General features: G+C 48.7%; 2 protein-coding genes across 3 annotated transcripts in view; both read right to left on the reverse strand.

Moving 5' to 3' along the window:
• Positions 1-16,536, reverse strand: part of NDST1 (N-deacetylase and N-sulfotransferase 1) — a 19,365-nt gene extending 2,829 nt beyond the window's left edge. The window contains exons 1-11 of one of the 2 annotated variants that reach the window (XM_012808227.2): positions 16,319-16,536; positions 15,003-15,157; positions 14,127-14,312; positions 12,043-12,171; positions 11,189-11,371; positions 10,091-10,187; positions 8,878-9,001; positions 6,340-6,514; positions 3,442-3,612; positions 2,577-2,686; positions 568-670 (exon numbers count right to left, since the gene is read on the reverse strand). In XM_012808227.2, the coding sequence (XP_012663681.1) occupies positions 568-670; positions 2,577-2,686; positions 3,442-3,612; positions 6,340-6,514; positions 8,878-9,001; positions 10,091-10,187; positions 11,189-11,371; positions 12,043-12,171; positions 14,127-14,312; positions 15,003-15,086 (1,362 nt within the window). In that variant the 5' untranslated portion in view covers positions 15,087-15,157; positions 16,319-16,536. Of the gene's footprint in view, positions 1-567; positions 671-2,576; positions 2,687-3,441; positions 3,613-6,339; positions 6,515-8,877; positions 9,002-10,090; positions 10,188-11,188; positions 11,372-12,042; positions 12,172-14,126; positions 14,313-14,998; positions 15,158-16,318 lie in introns of those variants that run through there. The other variant, XM_012808231.2, reaches the window with a different exon arrangement.
• LOC105887254 (bifunctional heparan sulfate N-deacetylase/N-sulfotransferase 1-like) overlaps positions 15,845-19,679 on the reverse strand; it is a 23,646-nt gene continuing 19,811 nt past the window's right edge. The window contains exons 4-5 of the mRNA XM_012806862.2: positions 16,319-16,406; positions 15,845-15,852 (exon numbers count right to left, since the gene is read on the reverse strand). Of these exons, the coding sequence (XP_012662316.1) occupies positions 15,845-15,852; positions 16,319-16,406 (96 nt within the window). The remainder of the gene's footprint in view (positions 15,853-16,318; positions 16,407-19,679) is intronic.

The following is a 19,679-nucleotide window of genomic DNA, read 5'->3' on the forward strand; positions in this document are numbered from 1 at the left end:
AAAAAAAAAAAAAAAAAAAGAATGCCTATCCTCCCATTCCACAAGTCTGAACCCTGCAGAATAAACCCCAACCTTCCAGGCCCAACTGTGGAGGCTCCAACCCCTCCTTTGAGAAGTCTTCTTTGCCCCTTGGCACTTCACATGACATCCCTTGCTCTCAATTCCCATAATACTCTCATGCCCCCTCTTCCTGTACGAAGCACTCTCTGCCTTGTATTCTACTTAGGGGGGCATGTGACTCATCTCCTGGACTAGGAGCTCCTTGAAGGCAAAGACCATGTCTGACTCATCCTCAAAATTCCCCTTCTATGATCAGCCCCTAAACCCCTAAGCCTGGGAGGTAGAGCAAGATCCTATCTGTAAAAAACAAAACAAAACAAAAAAAAACCCATGGCACTCAGTCCTTAGTAGAAGGTGGTAAATATATGTTTGACTAAATCAATTCTGACCCACTATGTCCCAGCCCCTATTTCCTCCTTTTAGGAATACTGTCTGAGAACAAGCCCTTCCTATACAGAGTCCCCTTCCACGTAGCCAGCTGCCAGAGGCGGTACATGCAGCACTTACATCCAGGTCCATTTCTGGGTATTTCCGGCCCTTGCTTTTCCCCAGACACTTGGTTTTTCCTCCTTCTAGCAGTTGACACCAAAATCCTTTCTTTGGATCGAACCTGTGGTAGGGGACAAGAGGGAAGCCTCTGGATGAGAGCCGGCCTAGCCCATCACTTCTACCTCAAGGCACTGCTCATGGACCCCAGCAGCAGAGCCCAAGAATCTATTTCCCTGTGTACACACTTGAGCCCACACTGATGGGGTGGCCTACTATTTGCCATCTGTTAGCCCAACGTTCTTCTCTGGGTTACATCTGCCCTTCTTCCCAGCAAAGGGCATCTCATATGCTCTGAGTCCTCTCCAGGCTGTGCAGCCTCAGTTACTTCAGCAATCCACAGCATGAACGCTTTCCTAACCTCCATTATTCTGGGAAATCTTTTCTGAGTATTCCGTAACTCAGTGGTGAGTAACTTTTTTTTTTTTTAACTCCAAAAGCTTTCTTTGTCTCTCCCCAGCTTCAAGTGACAATAGGGGAGAAAAAAAGTTTATGGAAGGTTCTTTTGCTTTTGAATACATTGTATCTTTATCAAGAAATGCAACATCTGCAGCTGCACTCAAGGATGCAGAGATGACAGCGCAAGCCTGCCTTCCATATCCAGCATCATGCTACCTTCAAAGGCATTTGGGGAATATGTGACTGGAAGCTGCCACAAGGAGGGGAGGCATATTGGTATCTATCAGAACTCAGCCCAGATCAGGAACCATTAGGAGACTCCTGAGCTTGGGGGCATCAGGAAAACAGAAGTCACAATCTGGCAGGTCAAAGAGACTGAGATTTCTGAATGGGTCACAGGACAGGCATAGATGATAGTGAGGACGATCATGACAAAGACAATAGCAGCTACCATTTATTGAGCACTTAGTATATGCAAGGCACTGAGCCAAGGGCTTCACATGCATGCTTTCACTCAATTCATTGACCCTTAGGGAGTAGGAATTATTATCTTTATCCTTAAACTATTACCTTTATCCTTTACAGATGAAGAAAGTGATACTTGAAAGGCTAAGGAAATCGATCTGGGATCCTAATCCAGTTGTCTCTGATACCACCAGCCCACACACTCGGCAAGTGGCCCTTTCTGCCTTAAGGTGATGTACCGATTTCTCTCCTTTCTCCACCTTCAACTTCTATGACAGTGAGAAGGGAGGATTCTTGCTATACAACTTTTTCAAGAAGGAAGTCAGGGGCTCGGCACCTGTAGCTCAACAGCTAGGGTGCCTGCCATGTACACCTGAGCTGGCGGGGTCAAACTCAGCCTAGGCCTGCCAAAGGACGACAATTACAACCAAAAAATAGCCAGGTGTTGTGGTGGGTGCCTGTAGTCCCAGCTACTTGGGAGGCTGAGGCAAGAGAATGGCAAGAGTTGGAGGTTGCTGTGAGCTGTGATGTGATGGTTGCTGTGAGCTGAGGGCGACATAGTGAAACTCTGTCTCAAAAAGAAGGAAGTCAAGGAGGGCGACTTTATTCCTCCTTCTGTTGGGGTCCCCTCATCCAGCCTCATTTGTGACACAGCACTGGAAGGCAGCCTCTCCCCAGCTCCAGGCCCCCGTGATGCAGTCAGGTACTTACTCATCACAGGAGGGCATTTCAATGTTCTGCACCAGGTTCTGAGTCAATGGATGATTAGCCACAACAATAATATCTGGAGTTTCCTTTTCCTGAAATTCTATTTCAAGAAGTCAAAATCGAATGCTAAGAAAGCCTGTGGGATCTGGGGCTGCTGATCTAACTTATTTAGAAAAATCTCTCTGAAAAAGTTCAGCCCAGACTTGAGAGAACACCCCAGGCTGGTCTGGTGAGAACAGAACCGATTCATCACCTTCTTTTTTCTTAAATTGATACCTTATATGACTTGAATCATATTAATAAAATTTCATACTTGTTGACTAATTAGCTTGTGACTCTCCTACAACCATTCAAGCCTTCTGGCTCAGGTGCTGCTGAATGGCCAAGACAACACTCACGCCAAAGTTTTGTGGTAGTCAATGGTGTTGGTCACCCCAAGGAACTTCTGCACTGTGTCCATCACTTTGGCAGGTTCTGTTCGCAGCAGTTTACCATCCAAGACCAGAATCTGGAAAGAAGGAAAAAGAGAAAGGTGATCTTTTGGAACCACTTCAAAGATAAAGGAGATAAAATAAAGAAAGAAGGAAAGAGAAAGGTGAGCTGGACCTGCTGCCACACTAGTGGCAAAGAGGAGCAGGAGCCACAGCAGCAGGAAGGTGCTTGCTTTACAAATCTGGGACCCTGCACTCTCTAGAATCTGGCTCCTCTTCTATGATGAATGACATGTATTTCCAAGCCTCAGTCCCCTGTGGTCTAATCCCTGCTCTCTGTCAGCGTCCCCTGCCTGAGGTCATCCTGTCATCTCTCTTAGTATTCAAGCTATCACCTAAACCCTGCTACCCCTCATAGCCGTACATCTCTCTTCCAGCCTCTCTCTGAGCTTCAGGCCCAAATGTCACTCTTCTCAAATGCTCCAAGTATTTCCCTAAAAGGCATAATGTGATCTGGCCCTACCCACCCCTCCAACCAGGCTCTCCTTCCATCACTACCTGCCCAGACTCACTACTCCCAGCTGCCCACCCCAGGGCTTTCTGGGTCCCCTTAGGGCCACAGAGCCTGTGTTAATAGGACACAGCTTTGAGGAGTTCTCACCTATCAACCTGGGGATAAATAAGACTAAAACTTTTTTAAAAACACAAAGGCCTAACTCTATAGAGAGTGTTTCTGGCTCCAGAACAGGTGAGAGATATTTTGAGGCTTTTTGCTAACCACAGCAAGCCAATACTGTGACTGCCCTCCCAGAGGTCAGGGAGAGGCAGCTACCTGGTTGGCATGAAAGGCGCTGAGCCAACGCTCGATGTGGGTGGCATACCAGCCGGGGACCAAGCAGCGGTTCTGGAGGGCGCGCAGCTTTGAGGACGCATCAGGGCCGGCTGTGATCACCTCATGGAAGGTGTACTTCAAGGCCACTGGGTCATCATGGGCTCGCTGGTGCTGCAGGCAAGGGGAGAAGGTCAGTATGGCACATGGAAGGCACAAAGGAAGTGGCCTTCATGGGGCACCATGAGGTGCCCAGAAGATCCTAGGCTATAAATAACCAGGAGCCCTGGGTTCAAGTTCTGACTCTGCCTCTCACTGCTTTCTGGCCTTGGAGTCCCAGTTTCCTCATCTCTGCAAGACGGGAGTTGATCTAAGGCACAGTATAAACCTGGTAATTCACACACCATCTCTGTGTTTTTTGCCAAACCCACAAACCACTTGTATGACCCAATGTCAACACAATTCTCTTTATATTGACTCATCTTTCTTTTTCACATAAATTTATTTCAAAAGAAAACTCAAAATCACCTCCATAAATAGAAAACTAGGATCAGTTATCAAACATAGAAGGCAATCATTCATAAATGCAATATAAATAAGGCAATGTTCTCAAACTCCAGCCAGACACAACTGTCTGCTATAGGCCCTAAACTCAAAGCGTGTGATCTTTTATTAAAAACAGAGCTTAGCAGTATAAGAAAGGACAAAAAAGCCACTTGCACCAAATTGAGCATTTTTCCTTTCTGAAATCAGAAGGACTGGGAAAGAGGTGTAAAACAGGAAAATGCTAAATCTGAACCACCTAAAATAATGCCATGGTTCAACAGAATTTTCAGAACTCTCAAAGTCCAGAGCTGGGCACCTGCCTAGCACGCAATATCCTCTACCCTCACCAGCCAATCCTCTCCACTAGGGATCATACACAGACCAGGGCGGGGGCAGTAATGAGGCATAGCGGCCTCCTCTTCATCTTCATCTCCTTCTGAGACAGGCCACCACCATCCTTTCAGACCCTTCCTGGATCCTCCCAGTGGAAACTAGTCTCTCTTCTCCTTATCTCCCTCACCCCTCTTGACCAGGGACAGAAAGAAGTACAGGGTTTTAGACTGAGAAGACCTAGATTCATAATACCACCACGTAAAACTTCCTGAATCTTAGTTTTGTCATCTGAGAAGGGGACATACACACAAACCACTCTAACAGAAAAGAGAAATGCCCTACAAGTGTTTCCGGGTTTTTTCCTGTGAAGAAAAAGCTCACAGGAAAGGCATCAGAGCACAGGCAGAAACCCTGGAGAGAGAAAGGAAGAGAGGGGCTCCTTCTCAGGCTCCAGGAGTGACGGGAGGGGGAGAGGCTCCTATGGGACCAAGAGGAAGAAGGATCTGTACCAGCCTCCTGCCAGCACTGTGGGGGACATGTGGACGCCCCAGACAGGAGCAGCCACTGAAGCATCCAAGTGAAGAGGCAAAAAGTGGCTAAGCCTTAAGGGGCCTTCATAACCAGAGGGGGTGAGTAGCTCCCAGGAAACCACAGGCCTGGGTACCCCAACACTAAGAATATGCCTGGTCTGCTGGTTGATGAGGACATCAGGACTTTGGCCTTAGACAACAAGGCAGTTGCCTGCTGGGGTGCCACTTTATTTTTTGTTTGTTTTATTTTTCACCTTTATTTTATATGCATGGTTTCTTTCAGTGAGTAAATGCCCTGGAAAATTTATTCAAGGAAGAACACTTAGCCCAACTTAATGAAACTGATGTCCTTTGCGCACTGACAGAAACACTGGCAGAGGCCGGGCATGGTGGCTCATGCCTGTAATCCTAGCACTCTAGGAGGCCGAGGCGGGTAGATTGCCTGAGCTCACAGGTTTGAGACCAGCCTGACCCAGAGGGAGATCCCGCCTCTGTAGTCCCAGCTACTCAGGAAGCTGAGGCAAGAGAATTGCCTGAGCCCAAAAGCTTGAGGTTGCTATGAACTCTGATGCCACAGCACTCTACCGAGGTCAACAAAAGTGAGACTCCATCTCAAAAAAAAAAAAAGAAAGAAACATTGGTGGTACATACTGAGGCCCTATTTCCAGATCAGATCATATTGGCTTGAGCGGCTGTGACAAGATCAAGAACCCTGGCTGTGGGTGGCTCCAGTAGAGCTACTGGTGACCCACCTTGCTTTCAGGAGTACAAGGCAAAAGAAAGCAGCGGGAGGGTGCTACTTCTGAATCAAAGTATTGGACAATGTGGCAACAACCACAGAAGACTGACAGGCAGAGAAGGGACTCTCTCCTATCCCCATGAAAGGCCCAAAAGTGTTCCTCTATGCCCAGCAGGTTGGCACTCAGAAGAAATTAATTCAGGTCATAGAAGTTAAAGAAACTTCTGGTTCTTACATGTCTAAGTAGGAACGAGGAATCATTCCTCTAGCATGTACCACGGTCCAGGTAACTGCCTTACCTGATCAGGTGTTTGCATCCTCCACTAACACAGCAGCTCCTGTGTCTCATCCCCGGAGCTCCCACTCCCACCCCACCCCAGTGTGCAGTGAGGAAGCTACACTCAGCGTGAGCCCAGATCCCTATTCACCAAATCTATGCTTCCTCAAGGTTTACACAGACCCTACTTCTTGTCAGGGTCAGAAACAGAGCAGGGCCTCACATGAAGTTTGGGGGTGGGGTAGTTAACTGTTGGTTGGCGGCTTTTGGCATTAATTTCTGCCTGTGTCCTCCACCAGGCTAGAAGCACCATGGTGGCAGGACTCTCTTCTCACCCACTACCACATTCCAGGTGCTTCACTCAGTGCTGGCACACAGTAGGTGCGTAATAAATATTTGTTGAGTGAATGAGTAACTGAGTATCAGACCAAGCCCCGCACCCCTCTACTGAAGGACTCCTCCCTAGCCCTACTCACCTGGTACCAGGAATAGGCCCGGTCTGCTGGGTTGATGAGGATGGTCAGGACCTTGGCCTTGGGTAACAAGGCTGCTGCCCGCCGGGGCGCCACTTCTGAATCAAAGTAGTTGGCGCTTTTCTCAAAGTAGAAGTCGGAGGTGGTGTTGGAGGGGATAGGGAAGAACTCCATATACCTGCAGGAAGCCCAGAGAGCGGGGCTCACAGGCAAGACTCATGAGGAAGGGGCCTGAGGAATGCAGCAGGAGAGGGTAAGGGTCGCTGGGGGTAAAACCTACTCAGAAAGCAAATGGGGCATACTGCTCCCAATCAAACAAGGACTACCTCCAGCAGGGAATCTACAGGGGAATGGCCACTTGGCAGTCTCCCTAATCCAAATCCGTTCCTTTTCAGGGGAGGCTGTGGGGTCTAGAGGGTCTGAAGACTCACAGGTGTGCCACAGGCTGCAGGGCATGGGGAGAGGGTTGTGTCATTCAGTACTAAATGCTGGATTCCGCCCTCTCCATGCTCCTGCAGCTACACTGACAGGGTTCTAACTCTCTCAGCCTCCAGGGGGCGCGATGGGGCTTAGAGTGGTTCCATGGCTAACGGCTGATTCAGGAGGGCCTGTGCAGGGCAGAGGGAGGCCCTCTTCTCCCTCCAGAAGGCAGGGGTTTCTTTCCTGATCTGGAATGGCACTTTCTGAGCTGACACTGTAGACCAGGAGACAAGAGGGGGTCACTACTACCACCCATATTACCTCCCCAGCCTGCCGTGGGTAAGCACAGCTTTCCAGACTAATGCCCATACCCCTCCCAAAGAGATGGCCACCTCCAGATTAAGGACCTTTTGAAAATGAAAACACTCCCCACAAGGGCACTTATTTATGCAAAACTGGGGTGCAACTTCAGGGGGAGGGTTATGGGAAGCAAAGCCCACCCTAATTAAGGGTGTCAGATCCCTATTCTATCCTGTGAAACAGTTTCTCCAAGTAGTCCCAAGGATCCCCTATATCTGAGTCACTTGGGGGCTTGTCAAATCCCTGTGCCCTGCCTTAGACCTACCCATAAAATCAAAATTCCAGAAATGGGGACAAAAAATCGCATCTCTCTCATCTTTCTGAATTGTCTTTTGTACGTCCACAATCTTTTGTTCATAACATCTAAATTGAGAAAACTCCAAAAATAGAAGCTTTCTTTTCTAAGTTTGTAGCAAAGCCATTTGGCATAAAACCTGATTTATTAATATTTTACTTAGTGCAAACATTCACATACTTTGCAATAGACATATCAATGCATTTGCCATCGGGTGCTGCCCCAGGTGCTGCTGAAGACGTTGCTAAACACATATGGTTTTGTACCGTATTACCTTTCTAAAATCTGAAAAATGCTGACTTCCAATAATACATCTGGCCACATTGGCTTTTATATTAAGAGATTATGTACATGTTAGAGATATAGAAGGATGGATGGATGCATGGATACATAGACAGACACACAGGCAGGCAGACAGATGGACAGAAAGATAGGTAAAAGAGAAATACACACAGAAAGATACCAAAAAGCAAACAAAGAGGACCATAATCTCTCCACCCAGATACTCCACTGATATAAACAAATAGATGAGGGTGGGACTAAAAATAATAAATAAATAATGGTAATGTATGTACAAGTTTTTAAAAGGCAAACAATAGCAAAAGATGCAAACTGAAAAACCGGAGAATAGCTCAGGCCTGTAATCCTAGCACTCTGGGAGGCCAAGGAAGGTGGACTGCTTGAGCTCACAGGTATGAGACCAGCCTGAGCCAGAAGGAGACCCTGTCTCTAAAAATAACAGGGCATCATGGCAGGCGCCTGTAGGCCCAGCTACTCAGGAGGCTAAGGCAAGAGGATCACTTGAGCCCAAGAGTTTGAGGTTGCTGTGAGCTGTGATGCCACCGTACTCTACCAAGGGTGACAAAATGAGATTCTGTCTCAAAAACAAAATAAACAGCAAACAAACAAAAAAAACTGGAGAATAAAGCCATCTCTGTACCGGCCCCCACACCCTTAAGGGAACCTCTGCCAAAGGTTCTGGTGGGAAGCTACCATGTTCACCACCTCTTGAAGTGATACCTTAAGGCTGGCGAGCTGCTTCTGAGGAGTCCACAAGGACACCTGCTCCAGCAGCAGCCCATAGTGAGAAGGGCCAGGACACACAATGGGAAAGTGAGACACTGGATTTTAGCCCCTATTCTGTACCCAGCAGACCTGTGATCCTGGGCAAGTCCCTCTTCCTGCCCTGGGACTCAGGATGTTTCTATGCACGCAAAGGAATGGACTCAGACTTCAGCAGTCCCTGGCCCCAGGCGACTAGGCAAAGGAGCCAGGGCTTCCTCCTCAAGTGTCTTATTGGTGACAGCATTCTCACGCCCTCACTCAGGGTCATCACCCTCTGTCTCTGTTTACAGGAACCTTAACTGCGTGTGAGGTGAACCAGCTGCTTCCTGCCATGGTCACAGCAGGCCCTGGAAAGGTCCCCCTGATGCCTCCCGTCCTGCTGTGGACAGGAGGCCACTCACCAGTCGATGCCTTTGTGATAGTTGTGGCCGTTAAAAAACTGGATCTCCTCAAAGGTCTCCGAGCTGGGGTAGTTGCTGCTTAGGTCCGGGTGCAGGCCCAGGAACAGGTAGAGCGCTGTGGTGCCTATGGGGAGGGGAGGGGAGGGGAGGCCACTGAGACCCTGGCCCAGCTCCCAACAAGAAAGGGGAGTCTGGGTTCTGGGCCTAGCTCTCCATGAGCCACTAATAGTTCCTAGGAAGTTCCTTCTCTTCTCTGGGTCTCAGCATCATTATCTGTATAATGAAGGAACTAAATATACTCAATCCAGGACAGCAAACGTAACAGGCACGTGGACACCCTGACTCCTGTAACCATTGCAGACATCAGTGATCCAGCACAGCCTCATCACCTCTAAACAAGGACTCTGCTGGTCCTTTTCAGCCCTTGAACCTCTGTCCTCTCTGGCAGTTGGGAGGAACTCAGGGGAAAAGGAGCTCATGATCCTCCATTTCTATGAATGTGAAATTCTCTAAGACCTATGAAATCAAGTTTTGATGTCTTCTCTTCCAGGTGCCCCCCACCCCTGTGCTCCCTCCCTCCCTCCTCCTCAGGGAGTTCATTCATTCTCTGAGATGTGACTCTATGGTTTATATGCTATAATGAGAGAGTCTAGAAAAGAAAGATGCAATTAAAAATATATGCTTTGGGGTAACAGAGACCAGGGTTCAAGACCCAGAACTGCCATTACCCAACTAAATGTGTTAAGGGAAGTCATTTAACTTCTCTGAGTCTTGAGTTTCTTGGGGGTACCCATTTGCAACTTGCATGGTTGTACAAACGTCAAATGTTTAGCAATCATGTCACTACTTCCTATACCTCTGACAGACATGAGTAATTGATCACAGTCCTCTCTGTACTGAACTGCTCTTGCCTGGCACTGCTCAAACTTGCAGAGCAGCTGATCTGGGCTTCTCGATCTAGACTCAGAGACTCCCAGAAAAACAAAGGAAACATCCCTAAGGTTGCAATTCAGGACAAATAGGAGAGTTCCATGCCTACCCTCTCTCCTCTCCCACCTCCATACTAAGAACCAATTCACCCCAACTTTACTCCTATTTCCTGGGAAAGAGAGAGCAGATTACTAGGGAGCAGGCAAGGGAGAGGTGTGCTCTAGCATTCTGTGGCTGAGATGGCAGGCAGTGGGGGAATGTCGGCCAAGAATAAGAGACCTGCCTGTTTTCTGGGGGCCGATGATGAGGAGCTTTGGGAAACGGTCACAAGTCTTCTCCTTGGACCAGATGTCTTTGTGGCGTTTGTCCTCACAGGGATCCTAAAACGACAGTGGAAGGGAAGTGAGGGACACTCAAGATCCCAGTGAAAGGGCTGGCTCCCAATGCATATAGGTATGTGGCTCTGACAGCTCTGATAGGCATAATATCTACATGTGTCCTTGTCACAGCTCCATCTCCAAACATTGAGCTGCTGAAAGGCAGGGTCCATTTCTGGTTAGTCTCATGTCCCCTAAAGAGCCTGGAAAAATGCCCAGCTCTGTGCCTGGCATATAATAGGAACTCACAAGCACTTGTTGAGTTTAACTAGACAAGATGTATCTGAACCAGAGGTCAGCAAACTTTCCTATAAAGTTTAGTAAATCTTTTAGTAAATGTTTAGTAAATATTTTAGGCTTTGGCTACTATCCAGTTTCTACTGCAACAACCCAGCTCTGCTATTGTATCATGAAAGCAGCCATAGATAGTACAGACAAGAATGAGCATGGCTGTGTTCCAATAAAACTTTATTTATAAAAATAGACCACAGTCTGAATGTGGTCCATGAGTTGTGGTTTAAGGACCTCTAAACTATGAGACCACCACCAATTCCAGCTTATACTTCCAGATTTTAACAGCCTCTAAGTGCAGATGTTCCCAAGAACTAACTCCAAACCCTCCTATCAGTCCCTTTCCCAATGCTGGAGTTAGAAGGGGACATAAGAGATTATCCAAACATCTAACCAAGATTGGGCTATCACATTCTACAGTTCATCTATACTGTGTTCATTCAGTTTTTTAACACTGGTTTTTCCAAGGCCATGTACGAGTGCACGTGCAGGTAGGGTTATGTGAGGAGGTGTGTACACATATGTACATGTACGCATGTGTGCATAGGAGCAAGGGTGCCCACGATAGTGAGCAAATGCACATCTGAGTTTACATTCAAGAGAGAGTGTGAAGAAATGAGGGTTGAGCCTTGAGCCTGTGTCCGGAGCATGTGCCTGTGAGCAGTGGGCATTCCACCCCTGCAGCAAGGTGCCCAGGCTGTCCAGCCCCCCACCTGCCAGAGCGGGTCCTTTTCCTCAGAGAAGATCTGGAAGTACTTCTGGGCCAACTGCACAGGGGGCAGTGTCTGCAGCCGGAGGTTGGTCCAGGAATGCAGGAAGCGCACCAGGTGCTTGAAGGTATACAGGCCCAGGCGGTCATTCCCGTAGTTGGACAGGTGTGTCATGAAGATGCTGATCTGCTCCGGTGGAGGGGAGGACAATGGCAGGGGCTGGTCATCTGAGCCACCCTCCCCTCACCTCTGACCCTTCTGACCCTGCCTCAGCTTGCAGGGCTGCCCAAAGACCAGTGTGAGGTATCCTGGGGCCACTAACAGACTTGCTACGTGGCCTTGGGCTTGACTTGACATAGAAGCTATTTGTGTTTTATTTTGTAAATGGGGGGAGGGGGTATGGGAAATAAGAAATACTCAGTCCAGAAAGCTAAATAAACACCACCATTTGATACTTAGTATTAACAAAGTATGGATGATTATTTCCATTTTACAGATAAGGAAAAAGAGGCCCAGAAGGCTCAAATGAAGAGTAAAATATATACACATGTACATGTGTATGCCTATGTGTACAGTAGTACTTATATGTGCATGTATGTACACACAAAGACTAGAAAGGAAACATGCCCCCAAATGCTAATACTTTTGTATTAATATTAATAAAGCAAGCTCAGATTCTTTAGACAAGGTCATACAGCAGAGGCAGGACAAAGCCCAGGCTGGAGAGCAGGTCTCCCAACCACCAGGCCCTCACTGGTGCCTCTACACCCTTTCCTGACTCCAGGAAAGCTACATCAACTACAGACCGGCTGTCCAGCAGTCCCTCTGCACTACCGGACATGCTAGGGAGCACTCACAGGATTGAGGAGCACAGTGAGGAAGAGTTCGCCCCCGTTGATGATCTTATCCAGCTCACTGGAGCCACCAGGGTACTCGTTGTAGAAGATGGTGTGTGTGAAGAGGCCACAGGTCTGCCGCGGGAGGACCTGGGGATAGGGTGGGTGAGAGGAGCTCTGGCATCTCCAGGCATGGGCAGGAGTGGGAGGACCCTTCCTTAGGAGAAGAGCCAGGGTGTCTCCTCAGAAAGGCAGTCTCCATGTGGCTGTGAGCAGTGGGCATTCCACCCCTGCAGCGAGGTGCCCAGGCTGCCCAGCCCCCCACCTGCCAGAGCGGGTCCTTTGTGGGCACACAGCCCTCAAAGACTGTCCTGCAGGAGAGCCTGCAATATTCCCACAGGCAAACCACAGACCTTTCCTATTGTACAACTGCTTTCCTTCACTGCTATTCTCTGCACAAAATGAGCAGGCCTAAAAGTAACAGAATGGGAAAGTTTCTGGAAATGTGGACTTTGCAGCAAGAATTATTGGCCCTCTCTATAGCAGCTCCTGGTTGCTCCTTGCAAGCCCCCTCACAGCATTAGAACTTTGCCTAATGGCCCTTGTGGTCACACGCTGGCTTAGTATTTTTATTGTCTGTGGGCTCTGAGGGAGGAGGGAACAAGCCTGCCTTGTCACCACCACATCCCCAAAGCTCACGTTGAGTGCCCAGTATTGAGGTGGTCTGTGGGTGGGTGGGTGGAGGGACGGACGGACAGATGGATGGATGAAGGCACAAACTTTGCCTTCCCACAGCTTCCCATCCAACTAAGAACAACTCATCCTTCCAGTACCCTGGGCTAAAATCCTTAAAGTCATCCTCGACTTCTCTCTCTCCCCCACACCCTAACACTCATCTAACCCACTGTATCTATTCTAAGTCCAGAATGTGACTACATCCCAAATCTGTGACCTGGTCTAAGCCACTGCCACTCCTTATCTGGAAGTCTGTAATACTTCCTCCCTGGTCCCCAGCTCTGACTTTTATCCCCAACAGTCACTGTTTCATAGAACAGCTGGAAAGGGGGAGATCTTTTTAAAAGACAAGTCAGATCGTGCTCCATTCAAAACTCTCCCATCTCAGACTCAAAGCTGAAGTCCATCCATTACCTGGCCTTATGTGGCCCTAACAATCTGGCACATCACCCCTCAGTCCTCACCTACTCACCTCCCCTTGCTCACTACCCTAAGCCATACTGACCTTCTCATTGGCCCTCGAACACACCAAGGACAGCCTGCCTCAGGGCCTTAGCACTTGCTGTTTCACTGACTTGGATGCTCTTCCTTATACAGCAGCATGGCTCACAGCACACAAAGGCCCTCCTAACCACCTCACTTAAAATGGCTTATCCTGGCTGAGCGAGGTAGCTCATGCCAGGAATCTCAACACTCTGGAAGAGGCCAAGATGGGAGGATCCCTTGAGGCCAGGAATTCGAGGCTTCTGTGAACTATGAACACACCACTACTGTCTAACCTGGGTGACAGACCAAGACCTTGCTTCTAAAAAAAGACAAAATAGCTCTTCCTCTTCCCCACACTCCTTATCTCCCTTCCCTGCTGACTTTTCCACATGACACTTATGACCACCTGGCCATTATATACTTCACACATGTCTCCTGCCACTAGCATGTCCAATCCGCAAAGGAAGGAACTTTTCTTAGTGTTAGGTACTTCCAGGTCTCCAGTGCCTAAAAGATGGACAGATGCGTAGTAGCAGCTCAAGAAGTATCTTAAAGTGAGCAAATGAATGTAGCAGAGCCCTGTCCTCCATCCTCATCAGAAACCCCTTTCAAGAATGCTCACTCCTCCATCCCCTGTCATAAAAACTAAGAAGGAGCTCATGAAAGGGGCCAGACTCGCAACCCACCTTTCCTGCGGAGGACAGCCACAGATGCCAGAGGAGGTAGCAGAAACTGATCTGGAGCCCCTAAGCCAGCCAACCAAAGCCACACTTCCCACGACAGTGCATGGGTGCACGTGCACACCCGCACGCGTACACACACACCCCTAAAGGTATGCCACCAGTCTCCCACCTCCGGGAGGGAGTGCCCAGTGGCCCCCTCACCATGATGCCGTTGTGGATGAATCCGCGACGGTAGCGGGCCGGCTTCAGGTGGGGGTACTCCTCTGTGCTGGTCACGCGGATGCTCCACACCTGCTTCCAGGCCTCATATAGCTGTACGTGCACAGGGTACACACCCGAGTGATGGGGCGCCACTGCATACCCCATGTCTGTGGGAATGCCGTGCTCCTGGGGAGAGGACGACCAGGGCAGGGTGAGCAAGGGGGTCCTTCCCCTTAGGCCTTAATCCCCCTTGTAGAATGGGAACGAGAAATCAGAAGCCAGATGCTGGGCAGCTGGTCCAAGGCCTCATGGTACAGATGAGGAAACTGAGGCCTAGGAGGAAAAGAAATGTGCCCAGAATCTCACAGTGAATCTCAGACTGGCAAAGTGGGGGTTAGAACCCAGGTCCCTTCCTTTTGCCCCAGTGCACGTGCCCTGCAGCGCAGAGGAGACGCACCCAGCAGTGAGGGACAAGGACAAGGCCTTTTCCTGCCTGCTCTCGCCTCCACTCGGCTGGTGGGCCTAGGCTAACCTACCTTGCACCCAGGGCTCAGTCCTCATCAAGCACTCTTCCAGCTTCCCAGAGCCTCCCACCTAGTAAAGGTGTGGTCTCAAGAGACAAACAGGCCTGGGATTAAGTCCTGACTGGACCTCTTAGGACTGGTGTGCCTCGATTTCTTATCTGTAAAGTGGGGCTATTCTTTTGAGGGTTCGAGGAGAAAATGGATATAAATGCAGCTTGCCCGGGGCCCTGGCACAGAGACGTCAGTAAAAATCTGTCAGAGCAAACTGTGAAAGCAGCGAGAGGCTAGCAGTCCAGACCCCCAGCACAGCCCCTAGCCCGCCCGGCTCTGCCCTGTAGGGAATCTTACTCACGACAGCGAACTTCTTGTTCAGGGCCATCTGCTCGGCCAGCACAGACTGGTTGTGGAAAAGGTGGGGCTGCATGTGGCTCCACATGTGGGGGAACCACCAGAATTCCTTCACGTACGACAGCAGCAGGTCGTCCCCAGCATCCTCAGCATCAGTACCTGTGGCCCAGCACAGGCAGCTCAGCCCAGCCCACTGGGCCATGAGGCCCCCAATGTGGGCCTGTAACCAGCGGTGGTAGCACGTGCCCAGAAGAGTCATCAAGCCATAGCATGCAAGCAGACAGAGCCCCAGTGAGCCCTGGATTCTAGTCTAGAGCATCCCCTTTACTCAGTCAGAGTCCTTAGCCAAGACCTTCTCCTCTCTGGGCCTTTGGGCCCAATCTGTACAACACAGGGTTCAGAGTTGGCGATCTCAAGTCTCCCAACCCTGATGTGTCTGCTCTGATCTTTTTCTAATGACCCAACCTGGGTCACTCCTATCTACTGATTCGTATAGGCTCTCTGTATGGATACAGGATGCTTAGGTGTACACCCACATGTACACACCCCCCCACAGGTATGCCACCTCCCTCCCACCTGGCAGCCCACTACCATATATATCACTATAACCACCTCTGATGTATTAAGGGTTATGAATATAAAAATGCAAATAGGCTACACAGGAGCACTTCTATTCGGCGTGGGGGCTATGCTGCATATCCCCATCCCCTGAATTGCTCACTAAAACAATTTTGCCTAGAATTCAAGAGAGGTTGTCCTCACTGAGGCCTGAGCAGAAAAAATGGCCACTACAAATTACTGACTCAGGGGCTGTTCCCTTCTGCACAGTCCCTGAAGGGCAGCGGATCAGTAACCTGAGAGCCCAAGAGAGGAAGTAAGGCATGAACCAAGCAACCTACAGCCCTCATCCTCAACCCTGTGACTCTAAAGCAAATTCAGGTCATTAGTCATCCTGTGCTGTATGTTTCTGTGGGGTTTTTAAAATTCAGGCAGTTTCTTTTATAGGAAGAAATAATACAAATAATTTTAAAATGCAGGGGGCAGTGGGGTAAGAAAGAGAAAAGGACTCCAGGGACAGCATGAAGGCCAGGGAGGGATCAATGGAAACCACTATGGTTCTGGCTGCTGTCTGCAGTTGCCTTATCCCCCAATGGCCTCCACCTAGGGCTGTGACTGACCTCATCGGCTATTAGCTCTGGAAGGCCAAACAAGGGAAATCTGCTCCCAATGGAGGCTGACAGGCCCACCTGCTACCGGCATGGCACTGTGCTTTGAGGAGCCCCTGGGAATCGCTAGTGAGGCAGGGGCAGGCCCACTTACCTGTGTGGAAGAATTTCCCTGAGTAGCCCAGGTTGAAGGTGAAGTTTGGGATGTGTGTACGTAGCTCATTCTGCGTATCAAACAGGGCCTAGGGTAGACAAAAGAGAAAGGAGGGAGTGGAGGGAGGCCAGGAGCTCCCTGCTGCTCCCACTGAAGGCCCAGGAAGCACTCTGTGGCTGCAAAGGCCAGCTACAAGGCCAGGAGTCAGTGAAAAATGAAACCTTGGAGCCCATGTTTAAAAATTATGAAGAATGTGGGCAGTGCCTGTGGCTCAAAGGAATAGGACAGAAGTGGTGGGTTCAAACCCAGCCCTGGCCAAAAACTGCAAAAAAAAAAAAAATTATGAAGAATGTGAAGAAAGCAACAGCAGAGCATTAGTCCACGCACAGACCCTTCTGAGCACAGGGCTAGGTGACAGCACAGGTCATACCCCTGTGAAGCCAGCCCAGCACCGCCTCGTCCACTGGGCCTCTGGCAAGAGGAGACACAGACCCCAGCCTGCTCTGCCACATGTCCATGAAAATGGTTCTCTAAACTTGGTTTCCTCAAGTGTAAAGTAAGGATGATAATATTTCCCTTTTGGGCTCTTGGGAGAATTCAGTGAGATACTCCATGTAAAACTACTTAACATTTGGTAAGTGAAGAAAAATGGTGGCCATGCTATATCTGTTGTCACCGCCGCTGTGAGCCTGTGTCTTCATCTGTCAAATGCAGAGGATTTCTCCTTGCTGGTGGAATGCAAGGCTGAGGTCAAAGTATCATGACCTTTCCAAGGATGACTACATGCCCGGCTACACAATGCTCCCATGTACAGCACACCCAGCACTTTGCAAGTCAATGAAGGGATGTTGACACTTGTGGAACAAACAGATAGTTGTACTCTGGGGTTAAGACTGCCCAATTCATAAAGCTGCTAAGAAACCTGTTAAAAGGGTGGCGGCGCCTGTGGCTTAGTGAGTAGGGCGCCAGCCCCATATACCAAGGGTGGCTGGTTCAAACCTGGCCCCAGCCAAATTGCAACAAAAAACAGCCGGGTGTTATGGCAGGCACCTGTGGTCCCACCTACTTGGGAGGCTGAGGCAAGAGAATCACCTAAGCCCAAGAACTGGAGGTTGCTATGAGCTGTGATGCCACGGCACTCTACCGAGGGCAACAAAGTGACTGCTGCTCTGCTCAGTCAGAAAAAAGAAACCTGTAAGAGCCTGCTATCAGGATACTCTGCAAACTGAAAGTCCTGGCCACACACTGGCTAGGGAACATGCACACTCCGATTGTGTGGCCTGAGCGAGTTACTTCACCTTCAGAGCCTCAGTGCTCTCCTGTGTAAAATGAGATTCATAACAATATGCACTTGCCAGGGCTGCCGTAAGGACCAAGTGGGGCAAAGCACAGAGAGGGCTGAGCACAGGGCCTGGTGCTCACCAAACCTTAAACAAGTGGCTGCTGTTGGTATTATTCAAATTGCACCACACAGCCAGCACTGCACAAGCTAATGAAGTGACATTCACAACTGAGAGAAGGGCTCAGTTGTAGTCTGTTCTTGGGATTAAAGAGGACAACACTGGGTCCTTTCTGACTCACAGTGATGTTTAAGGCACAGGAGACTGGCTGGAGCAGCAGTTCGCAGTCTGAACTGAGCTGAGTGCACGGTAGAGGGAGCCTCTGTTTACATTTGTCTACTTGCATTCTATTTTTCTACTTGTAGATTCTATTTATATTCTTCTACAGAAATGGTTCTGAACTGCTATCATTCCTCACATTTTAAAAGTGGGGAAGGCGGGCGCGGTGGCTCACACCTGTAATCCTAGCACTCTGGGAGGCTGAAACAAGTGAACTGCTTGAGCTCAGGAGTTGGAGACCAGCCTAAACAAGAGCAAGACCTCATCTCTACCAAAAATAGAAAAGAAAAAAATTTGTTTTAATGGAGAAAATAAAGAACCAAAAAGGGCAATCCAGGGTTCACGTGAGACAGTGTAAGTCTGGCAGTCTAATTTCCTCATGGGGCCAACTCCAGATCACAGTCTCACCTGGACTCTTCCCAGATAAGCAGCAAGGACCTAGCTTCTATCAGGAGAAAACAAGGTTGGACCAGTGGAGAAAACTCCTAAGTAGAAAACACAGCAATCTACTTTTCCAGTTGTAAGTCATGGCATTGCATGAAGACAGAACTAGAAGGCTAAAATTTTCTTTAAACAGGAAAGCCCTTGAGGGAATGAAATCTCAGGAGGAAACAGTGCATGAAAGCAGACTAAAGTGACACTGCCCTGTCCAACTGAGGCCGGAGCCTGGAAGACTGAGCCTGGCTGTCTAAACACCCCCCTAAATCCCACCCCAGCTAGCCAGGCACCCCTGGGCACCAGGAAAGACTGAAAACCTCCCATGTACCCTATTGTTTTACAGTTGAGGTTCAGACATGGAAAGGGACTTGCCTAAGTCACCTAATCAATCAAGGTCAAATTGGGACTTGACTCAAATTAGGTCTTGACTCTTTGGCCAGTGTCTGCTCCTTGTTCTGTTCTTTTCCTCTGGAAGTCTAAGGAAGAGCAGAGAACTCACTCCTCACAAAAGCAGGGCGATGAACACCACTGGGACCTTCCTTCCAAGCCCCATGACCAAGTCCTACCAGTGATTTTAGGTGGATAGAGAACACAGCACCAGCTAGCTTGAATAACTCAGAGAGAAAAGCATGCCTCTTATAAATCTCTTTTTAAAGCCTCCTACTAACATCAAAGAGAAGTCCTGGTTTGGTGCTAATATGTTTCTAACACTTGCTAATCTCCCATAAGAGAGGACAGGCTGTCAGCAGGCAGCAAGAGTCTCTAGAATTTAATCCTCCTGTTTTGTTTTCATTGGATTTATTGTTATGGTTGCTCTCTATTTATGGTGACTGATCCTGATTTCCCATTTACACTAGGATGCCATCTCTGTTGCAAATAACTTTAAGTAAAACATTGAATAGATGGAAACTGTATTTTAAAGATTGCTTAATAGTCTTAATTTGTAGGCTTCCCTTTCACAGTGATAGTTCACATGTGTATAAAATGTTTTCAATGTGCTATTCCATACAGTTTTTTTTGGTAAACACTTTTGGAATTAGACACGTGCATTCTACTATCCACATATACCTCAGTTAAAACATGCCTGATGTCTAATCTTAGCTCTCATTCTTGTTTTAAGAGTCTTGCAGGAGCTCTGACATTAAAATAAACTTTTTCTTTTTTTTTTTTTAGAGACAAGTTCTTACTCTGTCTCCCAGGCTGCAATGCAGTGGTGCAATCATAGCTCATTGTAACCTCAAACTCCTGGGCGTGAGGGATTCTCCCCAGTAACTGGGATTGTGGTTAGCTAATTTTTTTTTTTT

The sequence above is a fragment of the Otolemur garnettii genome, unplaced genomic scaffold (assembly GCF_000181295.1).
Source record: "Otolemur garnettii isolate 467f Iridium unplaced genomic scaffold, OtoGar3 scaffold00003, whole genome shotgun sequence".
NCBI classification, from domain to species: Eukaryota; Metazoa; Chordata; class Mammalia; order Primates; family Galagidae; genus Otolemur; species Otolemur garnettii.